The following is a 25,915-nucleotide window of genomic DNA, read 5'->3' on the forward strand; positions in this document are numbered from 1 at the left end:
GGTCTAGGCCCAAAACGTCAGCTTTCCTGCTCCTCTGATGCTGCTTGACCTGCTGTGTTCATCCAGCTCTACACCTTGTTATCTCAGATTCTCCAGCATCTGCAGTTCCTGCTATCACTGAGCTGAAATTACTCCTAAATATTTATCACTACATTTATTTATGAGAATTGTCACATTTTGGTTACAAGACTTTGCCTGCAATTATTAAAATTTAAATGGATGGCTTCAGCAAACATGAATTTTACAAACAGCTTACTGCATTAAGGATTTTATTTTCAGTAGACCAGAGGCGATGTATTGAGGAAGAAGAACTGAAAACAGATGAACTCTCTTTCTCTCTCTCTCTCTGTCTCTAGAAATAAAGTGCCCAGTGACTGTTATATTACGGCATCAATTCACAGGCACTGCACATAAATTATAAAATGTAACATTTCAGTATTAAGGTGGGTACCTTAATACTGAAATGTTACATTTTATGTTACATTTTATAATTTATGTACAGTGCTTGTGAATTGACTTCAAATTCAGTCACTCTCATATCATGGAGTTGGCACTGTGAGTTTAGTCAGTCAGTTATGTCCATATGATGTACAGCAATAGCAGTAAGTGCAGAATCCAGACTGTGGGCTGAATCTTAGATATTTTTGGCCAAGTCCAAGTTGTGTGAGTTTTTTGGAGGGGTTTCTGCTGTGCAGTCTACCAAACCTTCTCACTGTATCTTGCCAAACGCACTGCGATAACTGCGAACCTTACACTTATGGGTATCTATCATATCCAATTCAAGCCCCATCTTTACTACACACCTTTCCCAGAACAATTCGCCTCTCAGTGGCTATCCCAGAATTCACTGGTGTCCCTAGCCTCCGCACTATTTTGCAAAGCCTGCTGTGCACCCAGACAAGAACTGTCAGTCCAAATGGGGCTGCACGTGTTCTGATATTTACTACAGACATGGCAGACGGGAGGAAATCAGTACCCGCTTTGCAAGCAGAGGCCTGGAGGTCCTGCCAAATGGGGTGCTGCAGATACAGGACTTCCTCTTCCCCCCCCCACCAGTCCAGCAGCAGAGGCCGTGCCAGCCTGTCTGCCAGGCTCAATCATCTAGAGAAATATCCAGCACTGTAGGTGGAAAATCACTGATCTGCTGCACTGTGTCAGCATACCTCTGCCTCTGCCAAGGCTCATGCACTCTCACAATTACCTTCACCACCTTCCATGCCCTCCCCAAACTCCAACACCACTAACTCTGCTCACTCTCTGTGCTGCCTACTCATTCACTCAGGCCATCTTCCCCACATGCACCAAAAGTAATACGCGTTCCACCCACTTTCATCTCCCTGAAGCTTGTCTCTCTCATTTCAGGAGGAAAATAGCTTCCAAGATTACAGAAAGGGTATTGAGCTGACTGACATTCAGCTCCTCACCCCTTATGTGGAGAGCATCTTGACTTGGACAGACCCAAGTGGGACACTGACATGTCAATCATCCGGGCTGGTATTGAAGGTGCCCGTGGCTTACTGTACCCTGGACTCCCGAACTGAAGTCTATCTGACTTGGCTGTACCCTGCTGACATCATCGACAAGCTTCCTGGCTTTGTGTCTATGCGTAATCGGCAAGGTGAGATGGACGTAATACAAGCCTTGGAACTCTGTCTAAAGACATGCAGGCAAGGCAATGCAAGGAAGGTTACTGTGCACATCCAGGTAGGCACAGAGTGAGGGTGCACTACGAGATCAAGTGAATAGCCCAGAGATGCAGCCTGGTCCAGACCTTGATTGCATGTCTCTGAGTGTACAGTGCCCTTGCTTCAGCATTATACCATTGATAATTGCCAGTGCAGAAAAGGTGCAGCATTGAAGTGAAGAAGTGTCTTGTAAGTGGGTCGGAGATGTACCATAAGGATTCCATGAGGTTTACGAACAGATGCCATTTATCTATGGCTGTGGGGTGTGTGTGGCCATGCCTTTGGAGTGTACTTTGAAATGTTGGATACCTGGTGTCCAATGTCTTTGGAGCAAGTGGTGAACTGAAGTAGCTGCTTTAATTTCCAGGTCAAGTTTTCTCGACTTTCTGTTTTCTCGTTAACTCAAAAAATCTTTGTGATTGACTTCTTACTGCTCCCGGTAAAAAGTAACCAACTACATTTTTATTGGAGAAAGGTATCGCCTTTTGCTAAAAAAAAAACTTAAAATTCTGGTGTGAGCAACTGGGGCAATCAAAAAGAGGGGAGCCACTTCACTCTTTCTCACCTGGTCATTACAAATTTAAATTATCATCGAAGGCTTACCGACATAAGAACTTAGCGACACAGCTTTGTTTAAACCTCTTTTCCTGTGACTTAAAATCTTATTCGAAACATTCACCGACAACTATTGCATGTAAACCGTATGTGCTGGTGTTTTATTTTTTTGAAAAAGAGCAACAACTATTGCAGAACATTTCAAATTCCTTCATGTTGTAAAACCTAGTTTTAGTTTACAATTGTATTTACAGCAGGATCAAAGATTTTGACTAGATTGACTGCTTGCACTAATTGTTTTAATGAATCAAGATGACAGATCTGCTTTATCGTTATGCATTTACAAACAGTTCTGCACCTGCTGAAAATAATTTATAGTTTTAAATTTATCCTGGATAATTTTAAGTCATACACCCTCCTCTCCCTTTCATAACATTCTTGCATGGTGAGGAATCTTTCTCTTTCTTGTCCCTGCTGTAATCCACTATTCAAAGATTTGCTAACATATCCCAACTGCCTGCTCTAATGCCTCCAGGAGTATGGGTAGACCCAAGTGATACCAGCTTATCTCAGAAATTGAAGGCAACAGTTAAGTTCTGAGTACCACCAAAGTCTAGCAAAGGGAGGGGGAGTCGGCAAAATCCTAATGGTCATCTCTATTTATCAGGTTGAAGTCCATGATGCAACAAAAGAAAAAATCAGATTTATTTTTGTTTATGATATTTTTCCCTCACGATCAGGGTGAATTGCAGAAAATTGATAGACCCCAAGAGTCAATCTGTCCTGGACCTCCCACATAGATGTGACAGTCAAGAAGGCACAATACATCTTCTTCCTCAGGTGGTTCAGGAAATTCAGCATGTCCATAAGGACCCTCACCAACTTCTACAGATGCACCATGGAAAACATTCTGTCCAGGGCCAGAAAAAAACTACAGAAAGTTGTATACACAGCCCAAACCATCATGGAAGCCAACCTCCCATCCATGGACTCCATCTACACTTCTCATTGCTGTGGAGAGGCTTCCAACATCATCAAAGACCCCTCCCACCCCCGTAATACTCCCTTCCAACCTCTTCCATCGGGCAGAAGATACAGAAGCTTGAACACACACACACCAACAGGTTCAAGAACAGCTTCTTCCCTGCTGTTGTTAAATTGCTGAATGGACCTCTCTAATTTCAAATCTAATATTGATCTTGCTTTTGTGCACCTCCCGTGCAGCCGTAACCCTGTATGCCTCGCTCTGTCTAAGCACCCTGTGATCTCTATGTCCTTGTATGTCATGATCTGCCTGTACTGCTCACAAAACAAAACGTTGCACTGTTCTCAGGTACATGTGACAACGATAAGTCAAATCAAATCAAAAGTTAGGTCATTTGGCTGGACAGCTGATCTCTGAGGCAGAGTGATATCAAAAGTGCTGGTTCAATTTCCATACCAGCAGAGGTCATCATGAAGGGTCCCAGCATGTCAAACTCGGCTCAGGTGTGGTAATCATCAGGTTTAAACCCAGCATTTCTCTCTAATGAAAGAACAGCCCTATGATCCTCTGAGTCTAGACTTCACCTAACACATAAACTCTACAGGCAAGTGAGTCCATTTATAAACCTTGGACTTCACTGTGCTAATGTTATGATCACCAATGACGAAACTATTTGACAAAATAAATGCTCCACAGAAATTATTTTGAATCAGACTCTAGTGGGTTAACAGCTACTAGAAAAAAATTTAAAACATGTGAGTTCAGTAGCCCCGCAAAAACAGTTAACACAAAATTATTAGTCAATCACGCAGTCATTATTTGACTGCTGTCTGAAGAAGTTAGCTTCACCCTTGTAACAGAGCAACCCAAGTCATTCAAATTGTAAATATAACTCCTAATTGTTCCATCTTAAATTAGTTCTGACTGACTCTTCATCATATTTCTATAGGTGATTTTTTGAAACCTTGTGTACATAGAACAGTTCAATGGTGTTGTGAAGGGAGCTTAGGCTTGTTCCAGATAGATGAGTTAAGAATGAGCTGAATAGCTTTCATCATCTGTATCTGTCTAGTGACTTTGTGATCTTCTGATAAGGACAATGGTAAGATTGGGGAGCAAATGTGAATGCAGCCTGCAGTTTGGAAAAATACACTGTTAGTGCATTTCACTGGATAAATTTGTAATTTAAAAATGAGAAATGCTGGAAGATATGTCTATCACTAAACAATAGAAAAATGCTCCAATCCCCAGATTTTTACATTAACCTTTCATTGTAGCAACTGTATCTTTCTATCACATTCTTTGTTTTACTGTAACTCAAAATCATTTCAAACAGCCACTTGTCACATTTGTTTGAATTGTTTTCCTAATCATGAAATGAGATTATTTCTTGATCCAGCTCACCAACAGATACATTTATTATTTGATATCACTCTGAGTGTAAATGAAGAACTTCTCATATTACATTGCCAATAGGTATAAACTAATACAGTAAATGCACAATCCTGACAGCTCGAAGGAATATGTCCTTGTTTATTTTCTGAGCTGAAATAGCTCTACTGTAATAAACAAAGTTAAATAAATAAAGTAGACATTTTTACTGCACATAGAGAATGCACCTGCTTTTATAAGCTCAAAAACCTCAAATAAGAGCAGAGTTATTCCCGTAGTAATTGGAAGGTAATCGTGCAAATATAGCACTGTTTATCTTTTTCAGACATCAGCCAGTTAAAATGTGAACAATAATCTTTGTTGATCTCCTGTGACATTGGTCACAAGTATCTTCCTTTACCATTTGGGATTATATAACCTCAGCAGCAGAGTTGCTTGGCCATGGATTGGTCATTTATTGAACCCCACATTTGACTTGGCCTGCAAGGCTTGACCAGAGTCAGACATTGCATTTCAGAATGGTTAAATGTTCCGTTTTTTTTAATGAGGTGTGTGTTCTCTGTTTTATGCACGTGTCAGAGAATGTGATTCTTGGGTCTGAATTGTTTCTGTTAACCACATGACCCATGCTTTTAAAACTAATTATATAACAATATTGTGGCTTCCATGAAGACAGGACATGCAAAAGCTCCTTATGGTTGATCGAGGATTTTAATGCTCAAGTCTATTTGCTTCTGTAAGGTTTAGAAAGGCACAGACAATTTACAGAATTAAACTCAGCTCCTACAACTATTCAAAGTGGAGAATTCCCTACAAATCCCATGAAGTAACCTGGTTACGCATGAGCATTATTCTACAAATTTGCATTTTTTAGCCCTCTTCATAGATCAAGAGACTATATAATTTCAATCCAGTAAAATTCATACATCTGGGCTAAGATTTTTTTAGTTTAGAGTTACATTTAAATGTATCTCATATTCTGTATCACATGGATAATTGGATTAAGATAACATACAATTAAAGTTTTGAGAAGGGGATATCAACTTTGAGAGTTAATTGAAATAAACTCTGAATCCCAGATTCAACCTGCTACTGAGTACCTTCTGTTCATCAGGTTATGGGATGGTGCATTTTCCCAATCATTTCTGCTCCTTACTGTGATTATCCGAACCTCATAGGTCTGAGGAAAGATGTTCTGTTTATAGTGGAAATGATGTAAGGTTTACCACATTGATGCTTATAATAGCAGGACTGATGTAGTTGGATGGGTTAAGATTATATTCACTGGAGTTCAGAAGAATAAGGGGGTGATCTCATAGAAAGCTATAAAATTTGAAAAGGACTGGAGAGGGTAAATGCAGGAAGCATGTTCTCGATGGCAGGAATGTACACAACCAGTGGTCACATTCAAAGGATACCGGATAACCATTTGGGAATGAGATGAGGAGAAATTTCTTCACCTAGAGAGTGGTGTGCCAGCGGAAAGCAGTGCAAAGCCACAACATTGTATGAGTTTAAGAAGGAGTTGGATATAGCACTTGGAGTTGAAATGATCAAAGGATATGGGAGACAAAGCAGGAACAGGCTATTGAGTTGGATGATCAGCCATGATCATAACGAATGGCAGAGCAGGCTTGAGGGGCCAAATGGCCTACTCCTGCTTCTATTTTCTATGTTATTATGTTTCATAGCAAGAGGTCAAATTACATGACCCATTAAATGCAATGGAGATGTTGGATAAATGCTTTTCACATAGTTATCAGATGGAGTTTTCTGAATAACATTAATGTACTGCATATTCTATTTACTTTCTCAAAGACTGAAGTCTGATTAAAAGGACCTTATGGAGCAATTTACCAGATGACTTCTTGAATGGAAACCATTGCGGTGATCCCTTGCCATGTGCATAAAGTAGCCCAGACATTCTTGTCTGCTTTAGTTCTTACCAGTTACACTTTACTCTGTAATTTCTTTCAATTTACCGCATACAAAATTCACTGTTACATTTAAATTAGCTCACCATATTTCAAAATTATCTTACACAAGACAAAGCAGTGCCCATTAAGGAAAGTCCACCCCAAAAACACATAAACTACTATCTGTAATATCTTATTGATTACATTATAATCATTTGTTGATCACAGATATGCCAAATTCATTTGTGAAACATTCGCTTAAATTGCAGCTTCTCTTCCTCCTGCTTATCTCTCATTCTGGAGTCAAGGATCTGTAGTTCTTTCCTCACTGCTTTGGTCATTCCACTGTCATATTCTAAAACTTTTTCAAAGTCTGCTGTAGCCTCTGCTTTGTTCCATACCTCTGCGTGAGCTTTTCCCCTTAGAAAGTAGGCTTTTATGTTACCTGTTAAAGGAAGATAGTGGTTCAAGAAAATTTAGACTTGGAAAATATAGAGGATCAGCTACATTTTCTGCACTGTTTTAGGCAAATCAAACAGGGAATACTGAAAAATAAGATTGCACAATGTCCTCCATTAGCAATGCTTAGAGATAGAATTAAGACAACTGTGTTTATGTTCTCTCTGTTTTATGCTCACAAATGTAACCATTTGGGTTCATCACTTTGTGTGCATGAATTGTCATTCATCTCTTTGACTCTTGTTCTCCTTGTCGTTTTCTCTTCCTTTTTCCTTTGAGTCATTTTTTTCTTCAGTGTGCTTCCCATCCTCTCTATGTTTCTTGCATTCTTTCAAGATGGCATGTTTCTTGTTGGGGAACTTGGAGGCTATAATGTTTACCAGAACTTACAGCCATTGTTGTTCTAATTGGTAGAAGATTTAGGGCTAAGAAGGAATTATGCTAACAGTTGGTTGTCTTAAACATGGTTTTGTGACAAACCTGATCAGTTACTCTTGTGATTCATCTGAAATCTGATTGATTACTTATAGACTTACAGCAGAGAAGAAGCCTAATTGGTCCATTGTGTCTGCATCAATCTACAAAGACCTGACTTCACTTATCCCATTTTCAAACATTTGGTCCATACCCCTCAAGGCAATGGTAACACAAGGGAATACCCAAATACTACTTAAATGTTACAAGAGTTTCCAACTCAACCATCCTTTGAAACAGTGAGATCTAGATTTCCACAACTCTCAGTGAAAAAATTCTTCTCAACTCTCCCTTCTATCTTTTACCTTAAATCTATACCCCCAGGTTATTGACCCCTGTACTAACTTTAAAAGTGTCTTTCTACCCAGTCTACCTATGGTTTTCAGAAACGTATACACCTCTGTGAGGTCCTGTCTCAACCTTCACTGCTCTATGGAAAACCCAGTCTATCCAATATTTCCCTTCAGCTCAGACCCTCCATCAAGGCAGCGTGCTGATAAATCTTCTCTGCACCCGTCATACAATCACATCCTTCCTGTAACATGGTGACCAGAAGTGCACACAGTATTCCAGTTGTGTCCTAAACAGTGCTTTATGCAGTTGAGCTTAGAGACTCTGCTGCTATATTTTATACCTCTGTTAATAAAGGCAGCGATCCAATATAGCTTCTTAACTACTATAGCAACCTGCCCTGGTACCTTCAAGGATCTGTGAATAGGCCCAGCAAAGTCCATCTGATATCCAGTACTTTCATGGCTCCCACCAGTCATGATGTAATTCCTGGTCTTGTTAGCCCTCCTGAAATGGATTACCCAAAGTGTGCACCAACTCCAAGTTCTACACACAGTGATCAGCATTCGGCATGCTAATCACATCATTGCCTTCTGATTCCAGAAGTCACTGCTGTACATGGACCTCGAAGGCCTGTGCAGCAAGGAAGAAAAGTAGAGGGAATGCTGGCATTGCTTCACACTTTTCTGGGTCAAATTGTATTTGTTACTGTTCTATCCACCTGAGTAGTCCATTGATACCTTCCTGCAGTTTATGGCTATCCTCCTCACTATTTACCACCCTACTAATTTTAGTGTCATCAGCGATCATCTTGATTATGCTCTCTCCTTTTTAATTACAGCACAACATCAGCGGTCCTCCAATGTGCTGGCATCTGACGCCTGTTACCTGAGAGATTTTGAAACTAACAGCCAAGGCCCTTCACATTGCCTCTCTTACGTTTCTCAACAGCTTGGATTACATCCCATCCAGATCTATGGATTTAGCCATGTTTTGGGTTGCTACACAAAATAGAAACTCCTCCACTCTATATTAATTCAGTCTAATATTTCACAGTCCTCCACCTTGATATTTTACCCACAACATCCTTTTCCATCATGAAGATTGACAAAAAGCATTCATTGATGACTGTGCCCACATCTTTCGGGTAAAACATAGATTACTTCAGTATTTGCCCATAATCTTTCCCTAGTTATGTCCTTGCTGTTTATATATTTAATAAAAAAAACTCTTTGGATTTTCCTTTATTCTACCTGTAATGCTTCCTGATAGACTTGCTTCACTTTTCTAATTTGCCTTTTAAAAAAATACCCTGCACTTTTTATACTCCTCAAGGGAATCTATAGACTTTAGTATCCGACACAAGCTTCTCTTTAATTTTCTTAACCTAACCTTTATGTCTCTGGATATCCAGGATTCTCCTGTCTTGGTCCCACCCATTGTCTTTGTGTGAACATATCTGGCCTGTGCTCTCGCTATTTCTTCCTTGAATACCTTTCACTGCTCTTACATTCTTATATGCAAATAACTGCTCCTGGTCCATTTGGGCTAAATCATCCCTTATCTTTGCAAAATCATCCTCCCCTCAGTTTAGGACTTTTATTCTCATCCTATCCTTATCCTATTACATATCTATCCTAAATCTAACTGATTTATGGCTGTGATCTCCAAAATAATTGCTCACTGATACACCTTCCACCTGCCAGAATTCATTTCTAAATGTTAGACCAGGATTAGACATTTCCTTGTTGAGCTTTTACATACTGTCATGAAAAGTGGTCTTGGATGCAATTTTAAAATTTTATTCCCTCCCTACCTTGCACACTAAACTATCCCTGTTAATATTTGGATAGCTAAAATCCCACCTATTAATGCCTTATTATTCTAACACTTGTCTGAAATTTTATTACATTTTGACACTTTATCTTTCCCAGACTATGTGGGCATATAGTACATACCATACAGCGTGTTGGGCATAATGTGATTTTTACTTCTACCTATATGGCCTTATTTGACGATCCTTTCAAGGTATCATTCCTTCTCACTGCTATAACTAATTCCTTGATCAAGCAACTTTGATTTCCCAAGCTTCAAAATCTCCCCTCCCCCTACCTCATCCCAAAACCAGTCCAGTTCGTCCCCGCCTCCCTAACCTGTTCTTCCTCCCACCTATTCCTTCCTCCCACCTCAAGCCGCACCCCTATCTCCTACCGACCAACCTCATCCCGCCCCCTTGACCTGTCCGTCCTCCCTGGACTGACCTATCCCCTCCCTAACTCCCCACCTACACTCATCTTTACTGGCCCCATCCCCGCCTCTTCGACCTGTTTGTTTCCTCTCCACCTATCCTCTCCTCTATCCATCTTCTATCCGCCTCCCACTCTCTCCCTATTTATTTCAGAACCCCCTTCCCCTCCCCCTTCTCTGATGAAGGGTCTAGGCCCGAAACGTCAGCCTTTCTGCTCCTATGATGCTGCTTGGCCTGCTGTGTTCATCCAGCCCTGCACTTTGTTGTCTCGGATTCTCCAGCATCTGCAGTTCCTACTATCTTTGATTCCCCCTCTCTATCTCGACTCAATACCCTATAACCAAAACTGTTGAGCTGCCAATCCTGTTCATCTTTCAGCCAAGTCTCAGTCACAGCTGTGATATCATACTCCCACATGTCTATGTGTGCCTCAGCTCATCTGTCTTAAAGTCAGACACCTTTCATTAAAATATATTACATGTAGTGTTGTTAAACTCACCTTTTTCTTATCAAGGCTATATTTCTTCTGTGCTCTAGCTTCAATTTTTCATGTTTAATTCTATTGCCATCTCAGCTTCTCTCACCTTTAAACTACTTTCAGGGTCCAAACCCCCCTGCCAATCTAGTTTAAATCCACCCCAACAACATTAGTAAACAACCCACAAGAATGTTGGACCCATTCCTGTACAGATGTAAGCCAAATAACTTGTACAGATCCCACCACCCCCAGAAATGCTCCCAATGCCTTAGAAATCTATAGCTTTCCCTCCTGCACCATCTCTCCAGCCACACATTCACAGTATCAAGAACTGTCATGGTGTTGAAAGAGGCCTTTCGGCCCATCATGCCTGCAGTGGATTCATTTGCTCCATCCTTCTATTCTTATACTCTCTACTACATGGTACTTTGAGGGACAGTGGTCACTTGGATCTCAAGGGTCAAAGTTCTGAGCTTAAAATTATGATGGGCTTCCTCTCGTAATCTGATTGTTTAAAGGGAGTTGACAATTGCTCATCCCATAATCGTAAAAGTGCAATATCTATTATCACAGTTTAATTAGTGCGGCTTAGATAAAAATCATTAATATTTCAATGTACTTTATGTGATAAATTTCTGCTGTCATAAATTAACATGTGTCTTGAACGTCAGTATTAATGTCAGGAAGCACTGCTCATCACTTTGGCACACTTTCCGCAAGCGTATGTGGAAAGAAGCTTAGGATTCAGATTTTGTGGAAATTGGGTCTTGATGGTAAATTTCCAATCCCAACTCCACTGTTGGGACAAATCCTGTACTGCCTGAGGTTACCAAGAAGAATTCTGTTTTTCAAGCTGTCCCATTGTCTGAAGCATGGTGAAGCTCAAGTTAAATTCACCACTAGTTATATCTCTCTAATGAGAGAAGACCTATGGTACTCTGGAACAGTGGCAACATTTACAAAACTCTCCTTGAATGCTCACAGAGCACAGACATGGGATCCTTGTCTTAAGAGTGAACATAATGCAATCGGGAGAAAGACTTGATGCAGTTTTATGAATTCACCATAGAAAGTTTTAAACGTTCAGTATTTTCATTATAACGAATTTACTGCAAAGTTGAATAGCAAGTTTCTGTAATTTATCTTGGTGGTTTGCCCATACCTGGATGGTTGTTGAGGATATCTGTTGTTTGCTCCAACACTTCATAGTACTCTTCCATTTTCAAAAGACATTGGCAGTAATTCAGAACTAATGTGACTATCATCTTCTCCAGTTTGAGCCATTCAATTTCCCAGGGCTTTTGCTAACATTAAAGACAGAAGTTATTCTCCAACATCTTGTTTCAAGTAATAATGTTTTAAATCATGGGGGATGTGTAATGTTTGGGATTTCAAAAAAGGGAAAAACAACACAACAAAGTCAGTGGGGTGGAGAGTTATCATGGAATAGTTTGATTGCACCTTTCCACAGGCGCTAACAACTCTATAATATATTTGGCTACCAGGAAATGTGATTCAACGTGACACATTTTCTAGATAAAATTGAAAAGTCACATTTCCATTTGACACTTCCTCTATAGTCTGATGTAGAATGAATTGAAAAATACAGGCGACAAAGATTACTAAAGCTAAAGTTATCCAGGAATCAAATGCTTAACCCTGGGTGCCTTAGTAACCATGTAATCTAAAGGTAGCATTTTCCCTTCTTCATCTGGCGGGTTATATGTTGACCCTTATAATATGTGACACAGTAGCTGATGTGTCAGTTTGTGCATTACACAATTCAGCATTGAACCAGCTGTTAATGCATTCAAAACGTCATTTGATGTACATTGCTAGCGTATGAACACTGTGGGAAGACATTTATAGAGGTCTGAGAAATGTGGGCTATGGCAATATTTGAGACAGAACTGAACGAGAAGTCCAGCAAGACCCATCTCTATATTGGGAACACTTCATTTCATCTTTCGTGCTTTTGACATGTTTCTAACCAGGCAGTGTCGAGTTGCTAATTACAGGGGATTCTTCTAAAACAATTTGTTGATGGTCCAACTCAACCCATTGTTTGGCTTTCTATCTTATCACATTCATCGAACAAGCTAGATGTCAAGAAAACTCAACATGGAAACCAGAGCGGGTACCTGGCAATAGACATTGGCATCTCATTTGTGCCAACACATCGCAATCATCATGGCACCTCTGCAATACACTTGCACACTGCTTGTTGGGACCACTGGTAACTAGCATTGAAAGGCTGCAGCAGGGGAACTTCATATGCATGGACTGGACCCGGCTGAAGGATTGGACCAGGATACACCTCGGGGCTGCTCACTTGCTCGCTTAGCAGCCGTTCACTTCGTGCCACCTACATGCTCACAGCACCCTTGCCTTGCCTTTTTCAAACCATGCACTGGCAATTCAGCCAGAACCAAAGTCTATCCATACTGCCCTATCAAGGTACTTTTTTTTAGCACAGACACTCAGGCAGCTTGTCCTGTTTGTCAGTAAGTATATGTCAATGGGAGGTGGTGAGTAATGCTAACTTGCTGCATGGCACACCGAGAGATGACATTGCCTGCACGGTAAACACACTGCATGTTCATTCAACCAAATGGTTCCATCAGAAAGTGGTTACAGCTAATCCTCATCCAGTCGTGTCAGGCATCCCAGTCACATGCTGAGTCTGCACACAGTCCAGCAGCTTGGCCATTGTCTGTCATCCACTTGGGATGTGCATGGTCAGGGAAATGGTCCCAGTTCAGCCTGGGGACTGGGCAGTGCTCAGTCCTACAGTTCCAACAGCAGCAGTTAGGGAATCACATAGTGTTAGTCGAGGAGCTTCAAACACAATGGTCGGGGGTCTGCTCATTCATGACTAGTGATTTCTTGTTGGAGTAAGCCAGATCTCTGGGGACAATACAGACCTGGCTGTCGATCTGTTAATCATTCGGGAGGCTCCAAGTTGTGGTCCTGTAGGGGCAATTGGGAGAAATCCCTGCCAGAAAGGGTAGGGGTGTCACAGCTGGAGGTGGGGGGAGTCAGAGGTATTTGTGGAGGCAGGGACAAGGATGGTGACGAGGGATACCTAAGGTGAATGGGGGGGCATGTGAAACCACATCAAAGGGTGTGGTAGGTTATGAGGCTGGGGGTGGTCAGTGACTGTGACCAGCACTATGGTCTCTGCAGAAGAGCAGAGAGAAGCAGGATAGGCATGATTATGTGGTTCAAGGGGCAAGGATGACAGTTGGAGGTGAAGTTCAATATGATGGGTAGGGGAATGGGTGGAAATGGGCTGTCAGTGTGCTGCAAGGTAAAAGGGGACACGAAGGCTCTTGGTGGGACATCTGGTGACCGGACAGGGCCTGGTGCAGATGATGCCCACCGTGAGCTGCAATTCCTACAATCACCTTCTGTCTCTAAATGTGAATGCTATCAGAAAATGGTGGAAACAGTACCCAGGGTGGGCAGAGCCAGTGTCAGTTTGATGGGCAATATCACAGGATCCACATTTACTAGGCTCTAGATGCTTGCAGTGACAAATACATGAAGCAGCCTTTTGTAAAGTCCAGCTATATTTAACTTACAAACATTTCATCACCGAAAGCAGCTTCCATCAAAACCTCAAACCCAAAACCATTAAGAAGTATACTTATGTTTAAAAATGCCAGCAGATTGCCAACTCTAACTCTGAAAGTGTCTGCTATCTGTATGACTTATTCTTTTATATCCTCAGCACGTGAGTGCCATTGAAAAACCACATTTCATTTCATGCCCATCCCTAGTTAGTGGCAAACCTTTACAATTGGTTGTGCAGTCGAGTGTCTCACTTGATGGCCTCAGAGGACTTTAGAAATTAGCCATCTGATGTAGAGTTCAGTCATATGTAACTCACAGTGAGTGGTGATGGGGTAAGGCAAGTTGAGCATTGCGATACTTGTGATTTTTTTTCATGCTAGCCCACAATTTATCGAATTAAATTTCACAACTTGCCATAGTGGAATTTGAATGAACAAGCTCTATGTTGTAAGATCAGTCTCGCACCTACTCTATTGTCTTACCTACTTCATTGAACACTCAATACATTACAACATAATTGTACTCCAAGACTACCACAGACCTCAAAATTACTATAATTTGTAATTATCATGTAATTATTATATTATTTTATACCACAATATATTACTGTACCCAATACCTTACTATACTAATTACATTATGCTAAGCACATGGCTTGAAATTTAGAACTTCTAGAAGGCACTTCCATTTTACTATAAGAGATGGAAAAGATAAGTCCTCATGCATAGTAATTTTCTCGATCAAACTTAGCTCACCAAAACCACCTACTGACATCTGGAAGGGCAGTGTTGTAACAGCATGCCAGCTCACTCCACTGTGTTAATTGCTCATGATGAAGGTTGCTGCTACCTCTTTAAGAGTGGGAAACCATAGCGTCTGCTTAGTCTACTGTGGTACAGGAAAAAACACTTCCTGGTCTAACTGGCAGTGTCTGTTGTTGTTAACAAGATATATTTATTGCATTTTACTAGCCAGTTACAGGGTACATTCATATGATGGACATGGTTACAGAGATTAGGGGAAGGCCAGATGTTGGATCTCACTCCTTTCGAATTTTCCCAGGCTGTACATCCCGCAAGTCTATACAATATCATCATAGTAGGAGATGCTTATGGATTAACACTTTCAAGTCAGGCAGGTCCAGCAGCTACTTGCATTTGTCATCACCAACAAACCACACATCACCCTGACTTGGAAATATTTTGCCATTCCATCATTGTCACTGGGTCAAAATCCTGGTAATCTCCCTATTGGCATATGAGGAGCATCTCTAACACAAGGACCACAGATACTGAGGGAAAGACACATTCTCACATTACAAGGGCAGCTAGGCAATGCAGTAAAACACAGCCTTGTCAGCATGCCCACAATCTGAGAACTTTTCTTTCATGCCTGGGACTTGTGACCTACAGTTGGATTGGCACCTTCCATCACATATCGCATCTTATGCCTGTTCCACCATGCTAGGACTTGGCTGATGATTGTCTCAACACCTTTTTCCTGCACTATCCCTGGACTTTCAGGAGGTTCCAAAGCCCTCCTCAGTAGACAATTCCAAAAATTCACAAGTCTCTGAATCAAGAAAATCCTCTTCACCTCAATCTTAAATAGTTTACCCATTATTGTGAAATTGTGTCCCCTAATTCTATATAACCCCAGCTACCTCAACAGAGGAAATAGCCTTTCAGTATCTATCCTGTCTAGCCCTTTAACAAGTTTTGTAAGTTTCAACGAGATGACCTTTCATCACCAAAAATTCCAGAGAATACAGGCCTAGCCTCCTAAACCTCTTCTCATTGGATGGACTGCTCAACCCAGGAACTAACCCAGTGAACCTCAGCCCCATCCGTGGTGGGTATATCCTTCCTTAGGTAAGGGGGCCAAAAGTATTCAATATTCTCGGTGTTGTCCCACCAGGGTTCCATATTACAGAAGACAACTTTACTCATGTATTCAAATCATCTGTTGGAAAGGCCAACAAATCATTTGCCTTCCTAATTGCTTGCTTCATCTGTATGTTAGCTTCCAGAAACTTGTGAACAAGCACACTCAGGTCCCTTTGGACATCAATACTTTTCGATCTCTCACTTCCTAAGAAATATATTGTTTCTCCTACCAATACAGATAACCTTACACTAATCCACACCATAATCCATCTGCTTTGTTCTTGCCCACTCACTTAACATGTCTAAACCTGTTTGTTACCTGTTATCTGTGTAGAGTCAGTTTTGGTTATCTACATATTTGTGGCATGAAGCCAAACAATTTCATAATAGTACACAGGCATTCAGCACTGACAATGCATCAATAGCAGTTCCACCTGCCCATGTATCTTTCATCACAGACCACGGATTTGTGTAACAGCAGCAGAGATCAGAGTCTAAAATAGCCTCTAGCAGACATACAGAGAGAGATAGTTCACAGTGTGAATCAGAGGAGTGCTGCACCAAGGCTGTTTGAATATTGGTATCACTAACCAATAAAGCTAATGCAAATTTCTTTAGATTGAAGACTCTTGAGCTTCTCAATCTCAGTAACTAAAACTCATACTTAAATATTGCCATTAGGGCTTAAGATTTAACAAACATAACCCTTAATATTATTACTGAGCAGATGACCAAGTGGCCCAGGCTAATGATCTGAGGACATGAGCTCAAATTTCTAATGGCATCTGATGAAATTTTCAGTTCAATTAATGAATCTGGAATTAAAAGCTGGTCTAATCATGACCATTAAACTACTACTGATAGTTATTAAATCCTATTTGATTCATTTATGCCCTTTAAGGAAGGCAACGTGCTATCCTTTCCTGATTTAATCTACATATAGACTGCAGGCCCACAGCAATGTGGTTGACTTTCAAAGGCTCTCTGAAATTACTGAGGCAGCCAATCAGTTGTACCAAACCACAGTTCAGTAGAGATTAAATATTCTAGGGTTGGACAAGAAATGTTAGCCTAGCCAGCAACATCCATGTCCCATGCATGAGTAAAAAGTAATTTTGGAATCATTAGAAATGGACGCAGCAATGTACTACAAGAATTCATGGTGACTACTGAGCAATGAAAGTTTCACTTTAGTTGGTTAGATACCTTTACTTGGAGGTTCTTTAAGCAGATGACTGCCTCGCGATACTTTGCCAAAGCATCTTGATACCTGCCGAGTTTGTACAGTCTGTTTCCCATTCCATGGAGAAGTGGGACTGCTTTAAGTTTCTCGTCATCATTCATGGCCCATGTTTCTCGTTTGTAAGAGCTTGGAGACTCAATCTAATTTTTTTTAAAAAGTGCATTTTACATGATTAAAATGAAACATTCCTGGTTATTTTTAAAGCAAGCAGACACAAAATATTTTTGTTATTAATTCAAATACTGAAATAAACTACTGGGTGCTGCAACTGTAATTACAGTAGAAAACTGCCTTCTTGGAAATTTTAATTTGCATGTATTTCATGTAACAACAGACACAGAACAGTACAGCACAGGAACGAGCCCTTTGGCCCACATGTTGTGCTGAAATAACTCCAAATTAAACTAATCCCTTCTGCCTTCCCTTGTCCATATCCCTCAATTCCTTGCATATTCATGTGTTTATATAAAAGCCCCTTAAATGCCACTATTGTATCTGTCTCCACCACCACCCTGGCAGTGCTTTCCAGACTCCTACCATACCCTGTATAAAAAAACACCTGAATCTCATATCTCCTTTGAACATTTCCCCTCTCACCTTAAATGCATGCTCCCTCGTATGAGACATTTGAACTCTGGGAAAAAGATTCTGTCTGTCAACCTAATTAAATAACAAGGTGTAGAGCTGGATGAACACAGCAGGCCAAGTAGCATCAGAGGAGCCGGAAGGCTGACGTTTCTGAAGAAGGGTCTAGGCCCGAAACGTCAGCCTTCCCGCTCCTCTGATGCTGCTTGGCCTGCTGTGTTCATCCAGCTCTACGCCCTGTTATCTCAGATTCTCCAGCATCTGCAGTTCCTAATATCTCTGAAACATTCTACTAAACCTCTTTTGCACCCTCTCCAAAGCCTCCACATCCTTCCTGTGATGTGGCAGCCAAAATTAAACACAATACTTTAAGCGTGGCCTAACCAAAGTCTTATAAAACTGCGACATGACATCCTGACTTTTCTACTCAATGCCCTGACCAATAAAGGCAAACATGCCATATGCTTTCTTTATCACCTTATCTACTTGTTAGCACACTTCAAGTATACCTTAGGACCAATATGCATTCTTATTGTCCATATTTCCTATTCAGAGTGTTCCTATTGTCAACTTAACCACGAGTTTGTTCATTAATTAATTGAATCACCAAATATGTATTTGAAATTGTTTTCATTTGCCAAATTGTTTCTCAGTAACTGAAGATTTTGGGGGTAGTTAGCTTTCTTAACACTGATTCTGCCCATCGCTTGACAGTCACCATGCATCCAACCTGCATTGTACCATCCAGTTTATAGGGAATTGGATTTGGTGTGGTAGACATGGAGGGATTGGAACCAGAAAGAAGGGGAACAAAATGGAGTATCGTTCCAGGCCTAGAGTCCAAGACCACTATGTTTTGACCCTCCTGCAATAGAAACCTCTAGGCAAAAAGAAGAAAGCTCTCCTACACAAAGGAATGGCTGAATAACATTCCTGCTGTCCAGACCCTTGAAGGGTCACCCTAACCATCACTCCCCTTGCACCCTACACCCTTATTTGAGAAGGTCTTAATTCAGAGCCAACACAATTCTTGAATTGTTCCTTGAAATGGATGTACAACAAATGGAAAGAAGAGGAAATTGAAGTGGTAAGAATGAACGCTGACATCCCAACCCCAGTCTCGCCAAGTCATCAGCCTCACTTTACACAAAGGTCAGAAGTCAATCCTGTACCCAGATGGGGTTGAGAAGGAGAAGGAAGTGAATACCCTCTGAGGTCACATTAGTGGCATGGGGTTCAACGGTTCTATAAAAGTTGGGGTGGAGGGTACAAAACCAAAGAACAGTTTATGGTAAATCCTGAGTTGGCATGAACCATGCTAATTTGACTGAGGGACCCAAAAGGACTTTGGGCATCAGTGAGGGTGTAAAGGTTGACATGGAAGGTATAAATAACCATGGGGCCTGGGGAGAGGGAGTTAACTTGGCAATGGAGGGCTGTGAAGAGGATGGATAGGGACTATGAGTTAGCATGGATGGGCCATGAGGCATGTCTGGATTGTGAGGCATGAGTTCTAGAGGGCCTTACTGTTTTTAATATAATTGAGACAAACTCCCAGAGCACTAAGGCAGTCCTTTTTAGAGAGCTCATCTTGACAATCAGCAGCCCCGCTGGCTATCCCTACACTATTTCCAGAGGGTGGCAGGCCCGACTCCAATTAGCTCCTCAGAGAGAGAATCCAAACCATCTCCTGAGCCAGATTTGAGATGTTGGGAATGCTGTGCAGCCAATTGCGGGAGGGAAAATTCACTCCCTCTCTCACATCCAGGCTTTTGCAGATATCACTGTAAAGATTGGTCTTGAAAACATCTTTCTGGTTAATGTTAGAGAAGGAGCTGGTAGTAGGAAGCATCCCTACTCACCCATTCCTTATACCTGGGAAGGTTTAGATAAGCCACAACACTGAGCATCGACAACAGAAGTAAGGAAGGCCTTTAGTGGGAAAAAAGAAGAAAGCTTACATAATCCATTGGCAGGACTAATTTCACTAGTGGTGTTGAATTGTGATTTAAGAGGTAAGAATAAACAGATCAGTCTTTACCTTTAACAGCTCCATTACAAAGATAAGTGGCTGAGGCTCTTTCTGCAATTCATCCAGATCATCATATCCCAGGCTGTGATAGGCAAACATATTGGCAAGGCCGCAGGTATGAACATGCCAGTCTGTCGGGTCCTTCCCTTCTACAATCATACGCAGACTCTTTGCTACAGTTGGATACAGACCAGTGTGCTGTTGGTTGGGGTGTGGGGAGGAAGAAACAATTATTCCACTTTTAACATTTCTAATGATACCCATGTGATGCATTTTCACAAATAGCGTGATATGAGAAAGAAACCCTCAAAAGTAACTAGAAAATTGGTTCGGATAAAGAAGAAGTTTGTTTACCCAGGAAAGATTACAATAGAGTCTATGACTCAGATGTGTACAAGAAAGGCCTTTGCAAATTGTTATTTCCATCTATTACTTACCGTGTTGCAGACTAGTTCCATGTTAACAATCACAGATTCGCTGTTTGAAGAGCAGCGTAGGTTTCAGGGCTACTCCATTTGTACCATCAATGTTATTGTGTTCACACATAGAAGATGCATTTACAATAAAATATAGTTGTTTATATTTTAATATAAAATATAAGTGTCATACAACAGGCAATATCCAATGAGAAATAGAATGTGAATACAGCCAAAATGAGTAATTATTTTATGAAGATTTGGATGCTAATAACCTTGATCTGATTTAACAGGCACAGCAGCCCACCCACAATGTACTGTTAGAGGTAACTCTGGTAAAGTTTACTCACCCTTTAAATAGTTTACTCCTCTCTTAACCTTTCACTACATTTTACCATTTAATTTTGCTCCATTTTAAAATGTTACTTTCCTCTTTTGCTGTACCTTGACCTGGCAATAACAACAGGCAAATGGCCTATTTCCTGGCATAAACCACTGGCAGCTACTTAGCTCCTCCTGCAGTTTAACCTCAAAGAAACAAGGAAATCTCTGCTGTGAGTCCACATACCCAACTAATCCACAGGATGATATACTCATATATAAAACCTGCCAAACATTTCTTCATTAATTGGCTGTCTATTGTTATTGACATTGTGGCTTGAATTTTCAGGTCCTGCTAAAGGTGATAGAATCAACCTGAAAATAATGCAGTCGACTTATATGGCACTCTGCCATGCTGGCCATTTAAGAGCTTTCTTAACAGCTCCTGGAAGAAGACTGATTGCTACTTTTGGTTGGCTTCCAATTTCCAAAACCTGACTGGGTGGGGGAGGGGGTACAGTGGTGTTTACCTAGAGATGGGGGCAGCCTAATGATGGGCATCCATTGGCAGGTTGGCAAACCAACACTCCAGGCAGGCCTAGAGACCACATACCTGTCTGTGTGCAGGTGTAGTCAAAGACAATCTTGTCCAGGGATTTCTCCCAACCCTCACAACACACAGAAATAGTTTCAGAGATAGTAGGAACTGCAGATGCTGGAGAATCTGAAATAACAAGGTGTAGAGCTGGATGAACACAGCAGGCCAAGCAGCATCTTCTTGGGTCTAGGCCCGAAACGTCAGCCTTCCTGCTCCTCTGATGCTGCTTGGCCTGCTGTGTTCATCCAGCTCTACACCTTGTTAACACAGAAATTGTTGTATGCTTCTCCTATTTGAAGTTTTAGAACAGCTCGTATCGGGCACATCCATTTTGATGCACCGTCTCAGTTACTCACCCTGTACTGCAGACTTCTGCTTGTCTTAAACTGGAAGGTATCTGGTTGGGCTTCTAGTTTCAAGGTACCATGTCATCCTTTATTGGATGGTGAGCCTATCTCCATGCCAATTGGGGTAGGGTGGAGGGATATTCTTTAAAAACTAAGTTAGAGTTTCCTTCCCCAAGGAGCTGGATCAGGGCTCAGAAACAATTTAGAGTCCTGTTTCTAACTCCCAACATAAAATTTTCAGCTTCATATTTCACTGCTCTTCTTTCAGAGTATCTGTAACTTGTGAATAGTATCAAAGGACAGATCATAGGAGCACAAGATATAGAGTCACACATTTGTCAGTAGAATGATACTGGAATACATTGGTTTACAGTGTATTTTGCCGTGAGATCATTTGGTGACACTGTTCCAATCCACTTTCTGTTACGCTCCAAGAAATGAACCAAGGCCACACATCCTTTCTGAGCAGTCAAAAAGAGGAGAAAATAAAAACATAGGTTTTGATGTTTTCAGGCTTGGTGGCCAGCATAAAAGGGCAGTAATGAAAACCTGATAAAAGGTCACATTCCTGGCCTCAGTGACTAAGGGGAAGTGCCAGCTGAACCTAAAGAACAACTCTGTGTGCTCCTGTTTGAAGTATATTCATAATATTCTATTCATTAAATTGTTTTGCTCCTTTTGGAAGAATTATCTGTCCAAGACACCAGCTTCGAAACACAGTTTTCAAATGTTGACTAAATTACTTCTAGTTTATGTAATAAAACAAATAAGCATCAGCACAGTTTAATTAAAACAATTCTTTTGTAAAAGTTGTTTCCTACTGCATAATCCTGAAGTTAAGGATATCTGGGATTCCAGATTAATTTTAAGTGTAAAGTACTGGCAATGATTTACTTTGTCAAACTTAAAGCATTGAAAATTTTTTTATGGGGTGGGGGAAGAATCTGTGTACCAATTTTTATGCATTAAAATGGTCTCATTCACCTTTTTGAGTGCCACGGTGTGTGAAGTGACTTCAAATCATTCTTTCACAGCTATAGTGTGTCCATATGCTGGCAGCTTAGCTTAATCTGCTTACTCCTGCCTAAGGATCAGAATTAATGACTAAACAGAAAAATGGATTGTGGAGCATTGTGACAAGCAGCATTACTCATCTAAAGATTAATGCAAAACACCAAGGAACTTCATTTCCTTTAGACGCAGTAACATCAATTCACTGCTTCACCACTCAAATCTACTTACAATGACATCACACCAGAATTCAGCAACCTCTCCAATCCGCATAGATGATAGTAAAATTTCCCAAACTTCCAGTTTAAACATATTGCCAAAAATTATTTCCATCGGTCTGCCAACTTGCTTACTGTCATCGATCACTGTTCGGTCTCCATCACATTTTATAGTCCGAAAATGAAATGTGACCTTTGTAACAAGAAATAAAGCCAGTTATTTTTTTATTTTCATTTCAAAAAAATTTTGGTAAATGAATATTGCAATTAATATATCTATATGGGAATAATATGTTCCCTGCAAGTGCAATGGTTTATAAGTATGTGCCTATTTACTTCTGATGCTGTGTTGGCAAGGTTGTTATCCAATCTTTTCTTCAAATGTGTTAACAATTTTGTTAAAATACCACACTAAGAGCTTTTATGTAACCATAAAATGACATTTAAATATTGTTTCCAAGCTTTCATGTATTAATTCTATATTTAAAATTAATAGAATTGCTTTTTACATCAAAGTTAAAATAAAATACTTCCACTCAGTAATTTAGCAAACTAGAATTGGGGAGTCAGATAGCTCAGTTAATTGGCAGTAGTTTGTAATACAAAGTGATACTAAGAGTGTGGGTTCAATTCCTTTGCCTGAGGCTGTCTCTAGTGAGAGAACAGCCCTATGGTCATTCTATTCTCTTACTTACATAAGATTTGACCATTTTCCAATCTAAGACATTTTTTTAAAAAGAACATGTATGTTGGGTTTAAGTACTTTTAAATTACTAAATGAAAACTCTAGTTGAATAGCTATAAAAATTCAAAATGAATTTGAATTATTAAAACAGATTGTTGCCTAGACCATGCCAAAATTATATTAAATCGAGTAATGTTATTACATGGAAATTATAAATACATTGTTAAGGTAAATCTTCACACATATTCTGCATTTATTTATTTTGTCTGCATTGAATTGGCCTTTGAAAACCCATTACATTTTCAGTAAATGATACTGAACACTAAGTTGAACTTACTTTGGATCCTGTGAGAAATTTTGGCAGCTCGCCAGTTCCTCCATGGAGAATTGCCTTTTTAATGCCTTCAACATTTGCCAGATATGTTTCCTCCATGACGTGTTCGTGAAATATAGAATAAGCTACCAGTTTACACACTCAGCTAACAGCTTCTCATGTGCGAAGATTACCTGCTGATCCTCACTTTATACATAAGATTAAGCAGCAAACTAGCCAATGGTTAGGAGATGTGATGTGGTAAGGCACTCTGGTTGATTAATATTCACTGTTAAATAATTCTTGAGCCTCTTATTAATAGTACTGAATTTTCCAGAAGAAATTAGTGCACCTCTTCATTCTGATATCAGTTTCAAGGGAATGAAATGTGGACATTCAAGAAACCAAATAGCCACTCAAATAAACAAAAACAGAAACAGCTGGAGAAACTCAGCAGGCCTGGCTGCATCTGTGGAGTTTACGGTTCGAGACCGGTGACCTGTATTGAGAACTCAAATCTTATTCCTACAATTCCTTTCAGCACACTTCAACTGAGGAGGCGGAAAGCTACCAGGAGGTGGGATGCTGATCTATTATCCAATGATGTCGTTTAGTAAACGCCTGTGTGAGGACATTGGGTAAATGAAAGGTAAAGTCATCGTAGCCCCACTGTCTCATTTGAGAGAGACAACTGATGCTGGTTTACATGATAGTAGTCAGTCATGGTGCCTCCACCATTAATTGCACATTGACGGTGTTTATTCCCTTTTTAATTATATACACACCAGGAAAAAGTTAAAGCAGGAAAGGAGGGTAAATGCTGGGGAGAGAAACCAAATTGAAACTCAAAATTTAGGTGCTTCCCAGTACGTTGGCATGAACTGCCAGGAAGAAAAAATGCCTGTAGCTGAATTTGGTTATACATGCTTTCATGAATTGAAAACAGTTATTAGTTTTGCTTTTCTATGTACATCAGCAAATAATTCCACGGGAAAATGAAGTTGAGGAATATCAGGTCAGTAATAACGTCATTGAATGGTGGAGCAGAATCAATGGGCAGAATGGTCTACTTCAACTCCTATGTTTTGTAGTGTAATTGATGCAGGAACGGACTGCCTGTTTGGTACAGAGAATCACCATAGTCAGCTCAATTGTGGATAATCTTGTGCCATGCTCCATTACATTTGTAGATACTTTCTGATCTGCTTGTACGAAGTAATTAGGCTTCTTTAATTTAAATTTCTTGCACAGTTGAGTTTTTTTTCACTTTTTAGTTTTGAATGTATACAAAATGACTCATGCTTAGGTACTTTTTTTTTTACTCTTTCATTGGATTTGATCATCAATGGCAAGATTTGTCACCAACCCGTAACCACTCTTAAGGTGAAAGTTGCAAGTCAGTATTAGGCTAGGTTGGATGAAAGTGGCAGATTTCCTTCCATAAAGGACATCAGTAATGGTAGCTGGGTTTTAACATAATTGATGGTTTCAGGAGACAAGCTTTATCTTCCAGATTTTATTTTAAAAAATTGAGCTTGAAATCCACAAGCTGCCACAGTGTGTTTTGAATACGTACTCCAAGCTATTAGCTTGAGTCAATGGATTACTAGCAAAGTGATAACAGAACTATGGCACTACTGTCCCAATGATGACAAAGCTTTTAAATATAGGATGAAGATTTAAACCAAAAATGATATTCTAATTGTTTTGTGTATTGACCATATCCTGTGCCTCCACATTAACCTTTTCTGTACTTTATCATCATTGCAAAGATAGCAATTTATATTTGTACAAATTAACAATTAATTGAGCAAAGTGAATATGCAGTATCATCTATAGAGAGAGATACTAACTAGATACTCCAATAAAACAATAAATGTTTGCAATCTATATAATAAGCTGTTGCTTTGTAGTTAATATCTATATAGAGTACTGCTGTCTTTCTCCTGCTTTTCAAATTGTGAGAGCTAATTGATACAGCCCATCTCTCTTAAGATTTCAAGTAATTCAACTCAGCCAGTTATCTCTTAACAAATTAGTGAGCTTTACCTCACAATAAGGGTTTTGCTGATAAATCTGCTGTATAAAGTCTCCCAGTGCAGTTACAGAGATTGAATGAAAATGAACTAGTAGACAATGGTACATGAAATATGATCAAAGATTGCTGCATTATCACAATGTAGTCACTGTAAATATTTAAT

At 40.2% G+C, this 25,915-nt stretch overlaps 1 protein-coding gene across 1 annotated transcript; it reads right to left on the reverse strand.

Annotated features, from left to right (window-relative positions):
• Nucleotides 1–6,772: 6,772 nt before the first annotated feature.
• aipl1 (aryl hydrocarbon receptor interacting protein-like 1) lies at nucleotides 6,773–23,834 on the reverse strand. The gene is made up of 6 exons (XM_020524362.2): nucleotides 23,739–23,834; nucleotides 22,730–22,909; nucleotides 19,815–20,003; nucleotides 17,152–17,328; nucleotides 11,646–11,787; nucleotides 6,773–6,978 (listed from the first exon to the last, which is right to left on the reverse strand). The coding sequence occupies exons 1-6, from the start codon at nucleotides 23,832–23,834 to the stop codon at nucleotides 6,773–6,775; spliced, it is 990 nt and encodes a 329-aa protein (XP_020379951.2).
• Nucleotides 23,835–25,915: the final 2,081 nt, after the last annotated feature.

This window comes from Rhincodon typus, chromosome 26 (assembly GCF_021869965.1).
Source record: "Rhincodon typus isolate 14 chromosome 26, sRhiTyp1.1, whole genome shotgun sequence".
NCBI classification, from domain to species: Eukaryota; Metazoa; Chordata; class Chondrichthyes; order Orectolobiformes; family Rhincodontidae; genus Rhincodon; species Rhincodon typus.

Excerpts from the sequence above, each read along its gene's own strand:
- aipl1 (XM_020524362.2), bottom strand. The coding sequence starts at position 23,834 with ATGGAGGAAACATATCTGGCAAATGTTGAAGGCATTAAAAAGGCAATT. Across the intron at positions 22,910-23,738 it reads AATTTCTCACAGGATCCAAA|GTCACATTTCATTTTCGGAC; the intron begins GTAAGTTCAACT and ends CTTGTTACAAAG. Across the intron at positions 11,788-17,151 it reads TAAAGAACCTCCAAGTAAAG|CAAAAGCCCTGGGAAATTGA; the intron begins GTATCTAACCAA and ends CTTTAATGTTAG.